A 15,633-nucleotide genomic window follows, 5' to 3' on the forward strand; every position below is an offset into this window, starting at 1 on the left:
GGGAAAGCAATTCAAGAAGAACAGATGGAAAATCCTGTACTTTAAAGGAATGATAAAGTGCACAGATAGGGTATAAGGCTGTCTAAATTGGCAGCAGTACAGAAAAGCAGTGCAGAAAAAGATCTGGATATTAGTGTGTATCTCATGATGAATATTTCAATGGTGTCATGACAGGGAGGAAGAGGGGAAAAAAAAAAAAAAAAAAGAGCTACACAAAAGGAAGCACTGAAAGAAGGACTGTCTCCGAGATATGTGAAGCTATTATTTTGATTTCTACAGCACTGCACTCAGATGTGGTGCAGTACCCAGTCTGGGACTTCAAAGAAGATGGATGCCAATTAGAAAGGTTCCAGAGCAAAATGATGAACACGATCTTAGATCAGAAAATTCAAAGGGAGAGGGATTATTTAGTTCAGCTGGGAAGGAAAGCAAGGACAAATATGGCAGCCATCCTCAAATGTAGAAGGAAAACTAAAAAGGAGACCTTCCTCATATACATTAGAAACAGATAAAGAAGTAACGGATTCAGTGATATAAAGGCTGATTTAGGTTAGACAAAACCTCAAAACTAAAAATATTTAAGCTCTGAAACAGAACATTCAGGGATTTGTGAAAACACTATCCACAGGAATGGCACAGGTATGTCTGATTCTGCCTCAAGGCAGGGAGGATGGGCTGGGTGACTGACTGCTCAAAGACCTTTCTTGCCCTGTTTCTATGATTTATGATTCTGCCCTGCCTCTAGCTCCCTCAAGGACAGGAATGAAATGTGACATATCTCTGTCCTTACACATTATAAGCAGGCAAAAATGACAAGTAATATGTGTATAAGGCCAAAAGATAGAAAGCTACACAAAGAAATATAGTAACTGATACAATCAGTCTCTCCAAACACTGCAATATAAACCCACATTTTTCCTCCATTGATACCTCTAGCATTTATAAATTATCAGTATGATCCTGTACATGCCTTGAGCAGACAATACATAAAGGAAGACAGATCAGCCTTCTTAGCTGAATTTAAAACATATTTTAAGTTAATGAAATTCATGAAAATAGATGTTTCAATTAATTTATTTTTGCTATCCATAACAAAATAAATCTCAAACCATAAGATACTTCAAATACTCTCCTTCAACCCTTTCAATTTCTAGGAGACTGGGAAGGACCTTTCACAGAAGAAATAAAGTGAATATCTGTAATAAAGTTACAGATTTTAATGCTATAATAAAACATCGCAACCACTTCATCTTACATAACACACATGCAATCTCCCTCCTACTGTAAGTAATACCAGCAGTATCAGAAGCCTTAGCACTGTGTTCCACTGAATTATTTTTCCATCAGTGAGACAAACTGCATCTTGATTTCAGTCAGACTTTTTTAGTCATGCATTTCACTGTGATTATTTTCAGACTACAATTCTGCAACATTAGGAGCTAAGCAGGTATGCGTGTTTGGGCACTCAAGAATAAGACAAAAGAATTGTATTAATTGTCAACAGCCACATCCCTTCCCTTTTTCCTAAATGACAGCAATACATATCATATATATTACACATATGTAATCTGAATGCATCTACAAAAAAAGGCGTTATGCCTAGAACTTTTGCCATTTATCTTTTTGTCTAAATACACTTTAGAGTTATTTAAGTATACTCATTCTTAATAAAATTGCTGATTGTATTACTTAAGAAAAATTATTTAGCATTAAAATTGCATTATTCTTTTTAACATCTTGCATGCACCAATTAATCCTCATAATGGTCACAGAAGGTAAGACAGTACTATTACCCTAGCTTCACCCAGATGGAAAACCGAGATAAGGAAGATTGCCCAGTGGCACATCTTGTGTCACTCAGGCCTGAAACTGGACCATGATTCTGTAACTCAGGCATACCATTTAAAAGTCTTTGTAGAATTTACACATCTGTTTGAAAGCAACACTCTTACAATTTCCTTGGGTGATAATATGTTATCAGAAAGTGCTAGATCTGTGCTCTGTGGAAGCCTATGTGTAACTATATATTTGCCTTTAAAACATTTCATACCACAGAGAAAGAAAAAAAAAATTAAGTAGATACTTAATACATCATCACATCCAAAACAACTACTTAACAAGGTGTCTGGCACAGTAACACAAGAACCATTAAAGTTGTCTTGAACATTTTTGACAGTGCAGCATCTTTGTTCAATGAGTCCTGTGACAGAGAATGTTAAAAGTACCCCAGAGAAATATAAAACTGTGCTGGCACAGCTGATTCTGAGAGGTTTTCTCTGTCTCTTGTCTTTCTATTGCAATTCCCTCACTTCCTGTACATCTGTCACAGTTAAAACAAAAGTTAAACATACCTTAATTGTACTAGTGTGTGCACCAGGATATTCTTTCTCCTCCAGTGTTGACCAACGTTGTATAAATTTTGATACCAGAGGATCATCATAGTCAACTATCTGAAATCCTGAGACGTTAGCCCCTCCAAACTGAATTTTTGATAAATCTCCATCTGTAAATCCCTGGGCACAGAAAACAATATGTCTGTTATTCCAACAGTTTTGGCAGATCTCTCAATACTATGTACAAATGAACAGTTGCCATGTGACTTCTACTGCACAAGTATAAGCCAACATTTTCCTCAAACAGGATCCAAGTTTAAATACTGGGCTGCCAGGATTGTGTTGTCAGCTCCACCAGCCAGCCAATGCTTCTTGTTGCTCACTAGATATACACCTTTATCTCTACAAAGAGCTGTCCTTGCCATGCTTACCTTCCTAAACAATCCTGTTAATTGCCATTGGACTGCTTAAACGAGAAAAGGAACACTGACATGAATAACAGGCAAGCAACTTTTAACCAGGAATAGTTACAGCCACGGTTGTGTCCTCTTTTTGCCAGGAACACTGCAGCAACGTGGAAGGACTTACCATCTCCTCTGCCCCCTCCCTTCCTGTATAAAGAAATACTTCTCATTCTTACAAACAGTATATGTGTTTTGTTTTCCAGGTTCTGTTTTTTAACTTGCCCCAAATAACCATACAAATGAATTCACATGAAATACTGATATACATGAAAAACGAACCACATTATCAGAAGTTGTTAGAGTTGCTATACTAGGTGCTCTCTAGTTATTGCATATTAATGATACTCATCAGTGATGTGGTGCTGCTTGCTAAAACAGGCACTTCTACAGGGAACATGAGTCTTTCTTCAATATTACTGTGAGCTTGACAATTGAACAGGAATGTTCACTGTATATTTGACCTCCATCTATCAGCATGTTTTCTTCTTAAAATAGATCAGCTTCTTGACTGACTGATCAGACTGGAGAAGAACATTATTACATTCAAGAAAAGAAAGAAGGTGGATTCAGTGAAGAAGATGGGGTATGATTGAGTAACGTAAGTTTTCCTTCTGGCAGAGAAAAACAGTTTTAAAATCATTACTGATTTTATTGATATTACACAAAAGATCTACAATATTTGCATTTAAACTTTGTAAATCTTAGGAAGCAAATATGATATTAAACAGTTATGAAATACAAGTTTCAGTATTATATCTTACAGACTTACTGTTCCACACTTAAAGCAATGGCTAAAACAGCAGCAAGTTCACATAAAGTACACTAGGCAATTTTTCTAAAATGTTTGTTTCCCTTGAGACTCAAAATACTACTTATACAACATTTGCAATGCAAAATACCTATGTGCAACAGGAAATTTTTCAAATTTTGTGAGCGCTTTATGCTTGCTTTGTGAATACCAGTACCTTAACTTCTTTAGCCTAAAAATGAGTTAATAATACAAAAATGAAATCCCACTGATCTGCTTTTAAAGAGGCCTTTAGTGTGAGGCTTCCTTGCACCTACCTAGCGACATATGTGATCCTTCAGACTATTGCCTGCCTGGACAATAATCTAGTGTTTTGATCAAAGGTTGGGAGGAGACAGGTTGTGTCTGAAGGGTGATAGACATGCTATGGTTGTTCTATTTCCTCAGGCCCCTCAAAGGACTTTAGAAGGCAGAGTGTAAACTAGATCGCTCTCGGTCCTGCTGTAATTTATACAAACGCTATCACAGTCCAAGAATAAATGATGCAAAAAATGATTCAGAGGCACCCACACTGCACAACCCCCAAAACTCTTCTCTGGAATGGAGTGACATTCAAGCCTGCAGAATTTGCTTTGTCTGTTACAAAAAAAAAAAAAAAAAAAAGAAAAATTGGATTCTATTGCCTAGCTTCAGGTAGTGGTGTGGACTTTAATGTCAGTAAAATTGTCCTTCACCTTTAGAAATAATTTCAAAAAAATTACCTTGACAGAATTTAGTGACAGTTTCCTGAATTTCTCTCCTTAGGAACACTATTTGCTATACTGTTTGATCACCTATGTTCAAGACAAGATTAATTCAAACTGATTACCAAGCCAATCTGAGGAATGAGGACGTGTAAAACTGAGACTCATTAGTCTATCAGAATGAAAACCGAAAACTGTAAATTGAAATATGTTAAAGGTGAGAGAAGAAACATCAGTCTGCTTAAAGAATGTATCATGCAGAAAGTTATTTTTCTGATTTCCATACCTTACTTTTCTAAAGTATGTAGAAAAAGGAATGAAGCTCTACTGAGGGTGCTGAGCAACCTTCACTCCCATCGATGGGAGTATCACAGGAGGCATTTAAGTACTGAAAAGACTCAGCAAATAAAACAAATACCATCTCAACATATTCATTCATTTAGCAAGGATAAAGACATTTAACTTCTTCCTATTTTCTAAAAGGCATTTAAAACACTAGTTTAAATAATACTGGTAATATTTGTACCATAAACAATGAAATGAGTAACACATGTATTTTAAATATCAAAAATGCTTACCAGATTTGCAATGATGTAATGGTATCCTTTAACATGTTTACCAATTGTGATAACCTGTAAAAAAGAAGAAATACCCCTGTAATGGAGAATGTTCACCTGCTACATGGATTGAGACTTAAAAACTAGAAAAAGCAGTATGATGTAAAAGCTAGTTATGAGCTTCATGGTATGCCATACTGAGTTTGTTCAGTGCTTTAGTTTTTATTTTACCTAATGCACCACTGAACATTCTCTTTGCTGGTAGAGAATAGTCATGCTGAACTTCAAGTCCCAAGATGTGTAAACAGAGGAGCTGAATGCTAATTACTGTTCTCTATATTAAAGGCACAACCTGGACAGGAGAGAGCAGGCATCATGCAGTACAAGCACCGTGCCTCAGATTCCTGCTTAGAGTCTGCTCCCTTTGTAGCAGAATTGTAATGTTCCTTGAACTAAAAAATGTTTAAAAGCCCACTGACATTAATGAAAGCCATCTACGTTATGAGGAAGATCAAATTGTTGCTTATTGCCTTCAGGCTTCTTTATAATCTCTGTCAAAGTCAGCTAGTGGTTTCTCAGTAGTCTCCACTGGCAGGCATGTAGCATGGATTCTTCTCCCAGACAAGCCTAATTATTACTATGTCTGCATGAGGGTGTTTGCATTTTGAAGCAAAATACTTCTCCAGAGAAAGGATGTTGGAGATAAGAGTACTCTAGAGGTTTCTTCCATCTTTCAAACAATGAGAATGACTTAAATTGAGAGGATGACTTGTTTACTTCCTCATTTAACATGTAACTAAAATACTCAGAATAGGTATCCTGTAGTTAACGATATTCCACATACTTGCTTTAATGAAGTTACAGAAATAGAACTGAAGGCAGTTTTTAACTAAGTTTTATATTACTAGATTTTGAGACCGAGAGGGATCACATTATATCAGCCATAGAGGTTATTAAATTATTCCTCTTTTGAGCTCAACATATACATGATATATGAACTTAATTATTCTAAAACAAGTACTTGTTTCAGACTATTTAAAACTCATTACTTATTAAAAGGTTTAAGAACTACGTTCAGATGTATTTCTTATGTAGCTTCTGCTTCCAAAGACATTTCAGTTAAACCAAACAGACCACCTTTTCTGCATAAAATGCTTCTTTGTCATTGGTATCTAAAAAAAAACAACCAGTGGCTTCCAGTCTTCTGATCAATGGTTCGTACCTCTGCGCTGCCACTGGGCAATATTTTATTAATTTACCTTTCCTATAACATTGTCCTGTGCAACTTATGCATATGAACACTAAGGATGTTTTTAAGTTAACACTCTGCAAAGATTTAGTGGTGACTCCAAAAGCCATGATGAAGGAGCTGTGGATACAAAAGGTATTCACCAACTTCCCTAGTTTAGAGCAGCACGTCAAGCAGGGGTAGGAAAGAAGTGGCAGTAACTGCACAGCTGCCCAAAGGGTTTTATCAGGGGGAAATTGGATTCTGTAAAGAAAGCTGGCTGAGAAGAGATAGAGGCTACATGCATGAGTAACACTCATCTGCCAAATCAGGGAAGAGGAATATAAACTAGTCTGAGAAGAGCTGGGGAACTGAAATATTTTTCAACCTCAATTTATATAAATCATTGCAATCTGGAAAGGAAAGTATAACATGAGACAAAAAAACAAGAATTATGAAGCAATTTTGCCAACACATCTTGTGTTTATATGAAGATCCAAGGACTACGGAGTGTAACTGAGTGAACTTGAGGTTGACACCACAACTTAAAACGTTAGTGGAATAAATCTAAGGTGTGTTCAGGAATAGAAAGCAAGGAACAAAGTAAAGAAGTTGCTGCTCTGTGTATCAAGAATGGAAATAATACTTCAGTAATTAAGAAAAATCTGCTCAGCAGAAAGCCTGTTGCATGTCTTTCAGTAAAAAGACACAGGAAAATGGATACTGGTACAACACGTCTACCTCAGGAAATTGCTGAGGGTTTTTTCAGTGTATGAATTAAAAGAACTTTTTTAAGAACAAATCTGGCAGCAAAGCAAGATTTGAAGTATGTACGCTGCTTTTAGAAAACAATCAAAAGATTACACTCAGATGACACTCACAGGCCAAGAAATCCATTGTTCAGCACAAACTTTCACTTTACAGAAAATTAATAGAGAAACAGTTACTTAGATTTCATTTCAGGCTGTTTGAGAAATTTCTTTTCTTCCACACCTTTTTGTGTGAGGAAAGGTAGCTACAGAAACAGAGTATAAGGACAATGGACTTTAAAACCAGACCAAACTCCAGAAAGTGCAAGTGTATCTTGCAAAGAGAATTTCAAGGCTAAACCCATGACAGATAGCAAGCAGCAGTTTAAAAGTCTTTATTCTAGGGCATAGCAGTAAATTATTTTGAGGAGAACAACTAATTGGAATTATATTAACTGACATGTGTGGCTGATCCAGTTATCTAGAATTCTTCAGTGACATACAAATCAGAGCAGCAGAAAGAGAAGTTTATCCATCCACATGCTTAAGGAGTAGCACAAGTCTGTGGGGATAAGCTGAGAAAATCTAAGACTCAAAACAAGGCAGAATCTGTCAAAGTGCAATTAGAGCAATCAAAATACCCCAGAGCTGCAATCAAAATAAGAAGCAGACAAAGAAAAAAACAGGTCTGTTACTAAAAACTACAGACAGTAAAAATTAGTGATAACTAAAGGGCAAAGAGGGGTTTTGCCTTTGAAAAGTAGTAAAAGGAGAAAATGAAGATACTTACAGTCAGTCCAACTTTCTTAGCAGGGAAGAGATTATAATGAATATTACATACTTAATTTTGCAAGAATCTATAGGATAGTAAGACAATAAGCAGTCAATATAGTCAAGACCAAAATATGTCAAAGCAGATGCTTTCCTTTCTCCAATATGAGAGCTAGCCTAATTAGGCAATGAGGAAACAGCAGATGTGACATATTTTGAGTCTAATAAGTCTTTTGTCCTGTATGACATCATTACAAACTCCTAAGGGAACACAGTCATGACAAAAAGTCACTGGAAGGTAAGCAAACAGCTGTTTGAAAAGGCACACAGAGCCAGCTGAGGACCACCTATAAGTACTATTTTTCTCTGAAGCACTGCTCTACTCAGTACCTTTCTTGACACGGGAAACAAGTCAGCAAATATAATTTTAAAAAACTGCAGATGACAGAGAGAAAGTTCAAATAGATCTTGAAAATCAGAGAAACAGTTTATGGATATGAAGTCTAAATAAAAAGGACAAATACAATGCACTCCCATTTAGGACACTGGCATTGCCCAAGCCTCTCCAAAAATGTAACCTTCATAACAAAGACAAAAATAACAAGTCCTTCAAAAAAGCTACACACCAATACATCTACACTTCAATGTTGTATCCCTACAGATGCTATGCAGTCTCACATGGTCAACCTCAAGCCAGCAGGGAGCTATCCTTATAATTTTCCATTACAGAGACAGTAAGACTTGCCTAGACACTAGGACTGAAGAGGTGATTGAAGGTAATGCAGTAATTTGAATCAGAGCACTGTGACACTGTCGTGAAAAAAATAAAATTGAAAAAAAAATAAAATTGGCAAATAAGACGTGTAGGTGGAGAGAATAGATCACTTTCTGTTATGTTTAAAGCTCAGGAGGCCTTAGCTATGGAAAACAGCACCCAATTTTGGCTAACACACTTAAAGATGGAGATGAAAAGAGACCCAAGGACAGTACGAATGACAAAGAGCTTAGAAACAGGAACTGTGAAGGGTGTTAAATGGAAAAGAGAAGCTGTAGATACAGCCTTCCCAAGACGTGAAAGGTTCGTGGAAAAAGCATTAGAAGTAAAAAAACACTTTCTAGGTGTAAGGAGAACTAATCCCTAGACATAATATAACTATTTATAATGAACCATATATAACAGTGTATCAACTGCATATAATACAGTATACTACTTCAGTTGTGAAACAGCCTTAACAAGATTTTTTTCTTTTTTCAAATAATCAGGATATAAAACCATACAGAATCATCCAGACAGAATTATCTTGCCTTTGAGTAAAGGGAAGGATTATAGGATTTGAATGTTCAGTTTTTGCCCGATATATGAGTGGCCCTCAATACAAACCTGTCATTCCAAACGATGCATAATCACAAAAATAGGATCTAGAAAACTGAGCACAGTATGTTTACTTATAGAATATAGCCAACTGATGTCGCTGAAGAAAGGAGAACAGCAAACCTGATCAACAATGTCGTTGACTTTATCACGCTCACAGTCCAAAATCACTCGCCTTTCCTTTTTTACTTCTAGGTCTTGAAACAGTGAACGGTAAGTTTCATCTTTTCTGTCATTGTTAATATTTCCTACATTGATAGCAGTCACTTGCCATTTCTTTTCAGCAGCAGAATCCAGCACAGCTTGTAAAGTTGATAAGCCTAGTGAAGTACAGGGGAAAACAGAAGTTATAACTGATAAAGCTTCAGTAATAACAAGCTTCTACAACACGATTTATAAGATTATAGACCTACTTAAGATTTCTCTGTAACTTGTTTGACCTGCCATGCATTGTTAGGACTCAGAAATGAAGATATGGATGGGCCTGATCAGTTCTTTTTGCATCAAATATTTATTTACATCACTGCAAGGAACCAGCGTAGGGTCTTCCAATGACAACCCTTTGGTTTTGTTTCACTGTTCTTCAGAATGGGATTTTGCCAGTTTCGCTAATCCACTGCTGGAATTCCACATGCTTGGAAAGGTGTCTTCTAGGGGAAAAGTGATCCAATTATGGCAAGGGGATCAGCTGCTTATTACAAAATGCTATTGAGCTGCTTCTGTTCCCAGTGCTTGAGCAGTACTGCATTTCAACTCAGACCTCACTGAGGTCTGTGGCAAGATTCCCACGCTCTGCAGGGCTGCCAATGGAGTTATTGTTCCTGTTGTGTAGCGGCTACCCCCGGCTACGAGAGACGTGCTGAGGTTTGCTTCCCCACATAGATAAGGGGGCTCAATGCTCACAACTACAAGCAGTCTACAGAAGTTTGCTTCCATTTTATCCTTTCAGCATGTTCCTGCCAGGAAGCTGTAATGCCTGTACAGCTGTAACTGCCTTCCATATATCGTCAAATCAGCAAAGATTTTACTTGACTGGTTTTCCTTTTCGGTGATTAAATAAGAGATTATAGAAACATGAAAATTACTGCTAGAAATTAACTTCTTCTATACAACAAAAACCGCTTAATTTTCAGCAGTACAGGAAATTAAACTTGTTAAATTCCTTCTTGAAAATTCTACGTAAGTCTAGAGAGCAACTTTAAGGACAGCATTATAGAGAAATTAAAATCTGACTCTCTCATGAGCCAGGTGAAATTTTTGCACGTTCATCTCCTCTGAAACCACAGAACACCAGCAGCCATTTTTTTGAGACAAATTTCTGACTTGGAATGAAAAGGAAGCTTCAGGTACAACTCTCATGAGTAATAACAGTGGTTACACTCATAAACGCAGAAAGAAAGCACTAAGAATTCATTTGTCCAAGAGTTTGTAAATACATCACTAAATTAAGATTGGTCAGTGCTTAAAAATTCGGCTTTATCAGTGACAACGGTGATGACACACAGCACTATACAAGACAGGTAATCAGCAAAGGCAGAGAACAGGCAGGCTTCCAAAAGCATAAATTCAATGATTTATCTCTAATAGTCCTGTTTTTCTATGTTGTCTTTAAAAGGAACTGATAGGAAGTTTTGTATGTCATACGATGAATATTTACTTTAAAATAATAGATAACTACAGTCTAGGGGTACTTATAAACTATTTATAACAACTCAAAGATAAGCGAGGAGAACTTGTACTAAAAGGAAAAGACAATTAATGTAGGCAAACTAAAAGATGTAGGGAATATCTTAAAACATTAAAAAGCACTAGAATAAGTCTATAATTCAATATGTTTTAAATGGTATTTTACAATAAGTCAAAAAAACAAACAACAACAAAAAAAACCCTAAAACCTGAACAGATACAATCTGGATCATTGTTTCAGATCTCAATTAGCAGATTTCAGATTTCAGATCCCCTCTAGTTCTTTCAAGTTAAACAATCTCAGTTAAGTATAAATTAATAAGGGCTATTAATGTTAATGCTATCCACTAAAAAGGGTTTCTATATTTTACTCCTCTGAGCTTCCATTTTTCCTAGGGACTCCCTCTTCTTGGGGTGCTCTCTGTAGAAATGTCAAAAGGCTGCCTGGATTTCTTGCTTTTTATAGGTGGCAGATTTGTCATTCCCATACAGTTTAGTTCATTCTGATAGCAATAACACATTGCAAAAGAATCGGGGGAGGGGAGGGAAGCATTCACAGCAAAAAAATCTGTGGATATGGAAGTATTTGGAAACTGCAAGAATACTCCTGTTTGGGAACCTCATGTACCTGACCCTCTTTAGGTTAGCATGAGACAAACTCTTAATTCAGTGAGCTCTGAAATGGAGGACTGGACACAGGCTGAGTAAATTAGCAATTCTGTTACAGAAAATCTTCCAACAAAGTCAATACTTTTTCTAAACCCCACTGTTTAGTACTGGAACCACAGAGGAGACAAGGAGGGTAAAGGACCCTAAGCCACCTTGTATGCAAGCCGCATTAAGCCAGTAACACTTTGGACATGCATGGCCTCACTTCTCACAGACAGGAGTGAGGTATCAAACTGCCCCACACTTCAACCAGTCTGTCCCTTACCACAGCAGAACTGTAAAAGGAGCAATAAACTATTCTTTTGGAGCAAGTCAAACTAATTCCTATTAGCTTTCACAGCTTCCATGAAGAGTAAGTGTCTTTGCCTTTTTTATCTCACTCCTGAAGGTGGAAATATCTTAAAGCAGAAGTCATTCCTTAAAAATACATCACTGTTGCTACGTTAACACATAGGTAGAAGTGCTCAGAGGAACTGTGGACCCTGTGTACACAGGGTTTGATGTCAGTATTGCTGACTACATACTGCTCAGCTCTGCAGGTTAACCTTGTGCAATCAGTAGCAGCACTGAGGAGCAACTATTTACTCAACATAAAGGTAGGAGCTTCATGCCTTGCAGCTTGTTATCACTGGGGTGCCTTGCCACAATTAAAACAAACAAACAAGGATTAAAAAAAGGCATAACCAAAGGGTGACTACAAATAACGATTTCATGCTGTTTTTCCTGGCCAGATTCAGCCAGTACAGCTCAGAAGAACTGGGTATTTTTCAGTATTTCCTAAACATAAATCACATGCAGGTCACATACTGCACACTGCTAGCTGACAGACAGAATATTGGCTCAGCGAGTAGTTTTACATCTGTCCTTTCTAAAAAGGCAGTGAATGTTTCTGATTCTAATGTGAATTTGAAAAGCATCTGCCAGAGATATGGGCTTAGGGTTCATCATCCCACATGACATTAGTGTTGAAGGCTGCATACCAGTATAAGTTTTTCCTGACTTTAGTGTTACAACAGTGATGAAGAACTGTCTTGAAGAGGTCCCTTCAGCTTCTGAACAACACGATGTATAAAACAGCATCAGAATGTAGAGAATCTAATGTCACCCCATTACTGGACAAATCTATGGCATAACCATCCTTTAAATCCAGGGGCATCTTACCATTTAATGTGCACTTAATACTCAACTCTGACCAACAAACCTGCAGGAAAGCCATAAAATAGCCTTTTTAAAATGGAACAGGATAAGCTAAGAAAAGAAAAAAAAAGTTAACCACGTACTAGTAGGTGAGGAGAACCTGAAAACAGAATGATGATAATGGAATTCCAGAAAAGGAAATCAAAAAAAGCCCCACCACTTCTGTATAATGCTGCTGCTTCTCAGAAAACTCATATACCATGATTTGCAAGTACTTTTTCCCAGTTCACAAACTATTATGTTATTATTACAGCCATAAAAGAGCATAGGACTTGAGAAGGCTGTACCACAGAGTAAATTCCTCACAAGAAGGCGATTTGGGTTTATCAACAACAGTAACAAATAAATCTCAGTTCAACAGAGGAGAGAAATTCTAGTGTTTATCAGAAGCAGTCTCCAAAGAAGCAGGGACTGCATCCAAGATTCTTGCTTGCTTGATGCCCAACTATCGATTTTGCATGTGTGGAGTGAATCTGTGGTAGCAGATTGCCCTTCATGCTCAGATGGGCTTTTTTCCTACTTAGGTGACTCTTCCAAAAGAAAAAAACTTTTCACAGGAACTATTTTACATTGTGATTAATCTGACATTGCTTATAGGCAAGTGCTTGTAATTCTATTAGGACATACTGTAATTATTTTGTTCTCATTTAAACAATCTTGGTTTTGTTCCAAAAGCTCACTTCTGGATTTTAGCTTATGCTTGCTGCAAGTAAATACTCCTTCCCTCATTTACTTTCTAATACTAATTCAGCATTTCAGTAAGATACATCTTGCAAACAGCATGCAGATAAAAAGTAGCACATCTTACCCCTGTCGCTGTCATATAAATAGGCAAACTTGGTCCACTGATAGTATTCAATCAAGCTAAGAAGAGCTCCCTTGAGGTCTGGTCTCATCTGAATGACAAAGGGATGTGTTCCATCTGTTGGGAAGCTGGGAGTTATGAAGGAGACATGAAGAGTCCCACAGAACGATGTTATGGTATTTACAGACTTCTTGTCATAGAATCCAAAAATAGCAAAGACTCCTCTTGAAAACTGGGAGCAGACTAGGGAGGATAAAGAAAAACAATTAGGTGGGAGAATTTCTTTAAAAAAAAAAATTACCGAAAACTCTATCATGTATATATTTATGAGAAATAATTAAAATATCTGATCAAATACCAGGATAAAACAGTAATACTCTGCTTATAGAGATTATTATTTGTTAGTATTATTAATCAGTAATACAAAGTTTCTGCTAGAAACAAAGAAAAAAAAATCAGGTTTTGTTCAGATGCCTAGACAATTAATTTAGAAATAAACTCACCAAGTTACTCCTAAATTCAGTTTATACTATAAAGAATACTGATGTAAACATCAATGTAAGCTGTAACTTATAAAATGAGTGATTATGACCACACATAGTATTATGGAAATAGATAATTTTTTTTTAATGCTAAAAGTAAACTGGCTCTGAGTTCAAGACTCATTGAGCTCTTTGCAAAATGCCTTAAGTAACTTTCCACTTGGGGAAATACAAAGCCAAAACTAGAAGCAAATCTATTAACAGCAGAAAAGTAAGAAGTTGGTTTGCTTTAAAACCCTTCCACTTCAAGGCATTATTTTAACTCCTGTTTTGTATGACTCAGCAAAAGCTGGTCCTTCTGGATGACACTTGCAGTCATGCTGCAGAAACAATAATCTCATAGGTGTAAATAACATGCTGATTATTCACTTTTTATCACTGGAGACAATTCAAGCCAATTGATGAATGGAACTGATCACCACAGCCTGTTTAAATGAGCTTGTTCTTCTGGACTACTCTCTTCCTTGACTCTGCAGGATATACTAGTGTCCAAGTTCTAAAACCAGGCTACAGTAGGGAAACGTTCATCTCTGATTCTCATTTATCACCTATGTATTCTTCCGTTTGCACACAGTCGGCTTGAACAAGAGACACCGCAATGTCTCATTGCAATCCCTGCTGTTCTTGACCCGCTTACAGACAGAAATCACAGTGTAATTGAAGCTAATTTTGCCCAGCTATTTAGGGCACTAATCCTTGAACATAATTCACATAAGGTCAAAAATAAGTTGACTTATTTTTTAAATCTCTCAGACTTCAATTAACATGAATTCAGTATTTTCTATTTTAAAGTTATCACTTTTCTTTTTTAATATCACTTCATGGCTGTTATTATTCAGTTACTGTCTTTCATGGCTTTGCCTATCTTTGCTACCACAGTCATCTCTCATGCTCTAATTATTTCTATACTCCAATTAAAAGCACCTAAACACTATGGGTGAAATTCTGACTCTGCCAGTTTCAAGTTATTACCTATTGACTTTAATTAGGTCAGATTCTCACCTGAGGTGAGAGAATCCAAGTAATTAAAACACTTGATGAGTAATAACCCCTTTACAAAAGGATGCTTCAGGTTTTCTATGGCTAGAGTACAAGGTGGTCAGACCTCTTCCATTCCAACTGCGAATCTTTACATAAAGTTTCAGTATTTATCTTAAGTGTATTAAGGGTGTAACACAGCTCATGTTGAACAAAGGTTTCTGAAAAAGGCTGTGAATTTTCTGAACAGCTTTTTCTGTTTAAATTTACTGGAACTCCTTGTTCTATTCCAAATCATTGTGCTCTCACCAAGACAAAACCGACTCACTACCTCCCCACAGACTCATGAACAATTGCTTCTCATCTGCAGCGAAGGCTAAATACTTTCTAAACTTGGTACAATAAAGGCGCTAGTGACTTATAATCCACCTTCAAAAAAGCACATTAAAATAAAGCACCGGTTTACACTCAGATCCCCAGATGAGAATTCTACAGAAGATTGTAGATGGGCCGCTGTCTTTGCATCACTTGTGTTTTCTTTCCTTCATTTATTAAACTGGTTTTATCCTAACCCACAAGTTTTCTCAGTTTTGAGCTTCCTATTCTCCCCTCTGTCTCCTTGGGGCAGGGGGGAGCGAAGGGGAGGCTGCATGCATGCTTGGCTGTGTGGGTGTTCAGCTGCTGGCTGGGGTCAATCCATGAGAGAGCAAAAGGTGATATTCTACCTTCCACCCACAGGACAGACCTGTTAACACCCCTGGCCTCTGCCTGAACAGGTGAAGGAGTGACAC

General features: G+C 37.0%; 1 protein-coding gene across 1 annotated transcript in view; it reads right to left on the reverse strand.

The window, feature by feature from the left end:
- Positions 1 to 13,578, reverse strand: part of GRIA2 (glutamate receptor, ionotropic, AMPA 2) — a gene marked incomplete at both ends in the record, with an annotated part of 35,092 nt that extends 21,514 nt beyond the window's left edge. The window contains 4 exons of the mRNA XM_008942762.1: positions 2,352 to 2,513; positions 4,867 to 4,920; positions 9,089 to 9,285; positions 13,326 to 13,578. Coding sequence (XP_008941010.1) covers positions 2,352 to 2,513; positions 4,867 to 4,920; positions 9,089 to 9,285; positions 13,326 to 13,578 — 666 coding nt within the window. The remainder of the gene's footprint in view (positions 1 to 2,351; positions 2,514 to 4,866; positions 4,921 to 9,088; positions 9,286 to 13,325) is intronic.
- Between the last annotated feature and the right edge of the window lie 2,055 nt (positions 13,579 to 15,633).

Source organism: Merops nubicus, unplaced genomic scaffold, assembly GCF_000691845.1.
Source record: "Merops nubicus isolate BGI_N331 unplaced genomic scaffold, ASM69184v1 scaffold31806, whole genome shotgun sequence".
NCBI classification, from domain to species: Eukaryota; Metazoa; Chordata; class Aves; order Coraciiformes; family Meropidae; genus Merops; species Merops nubicus.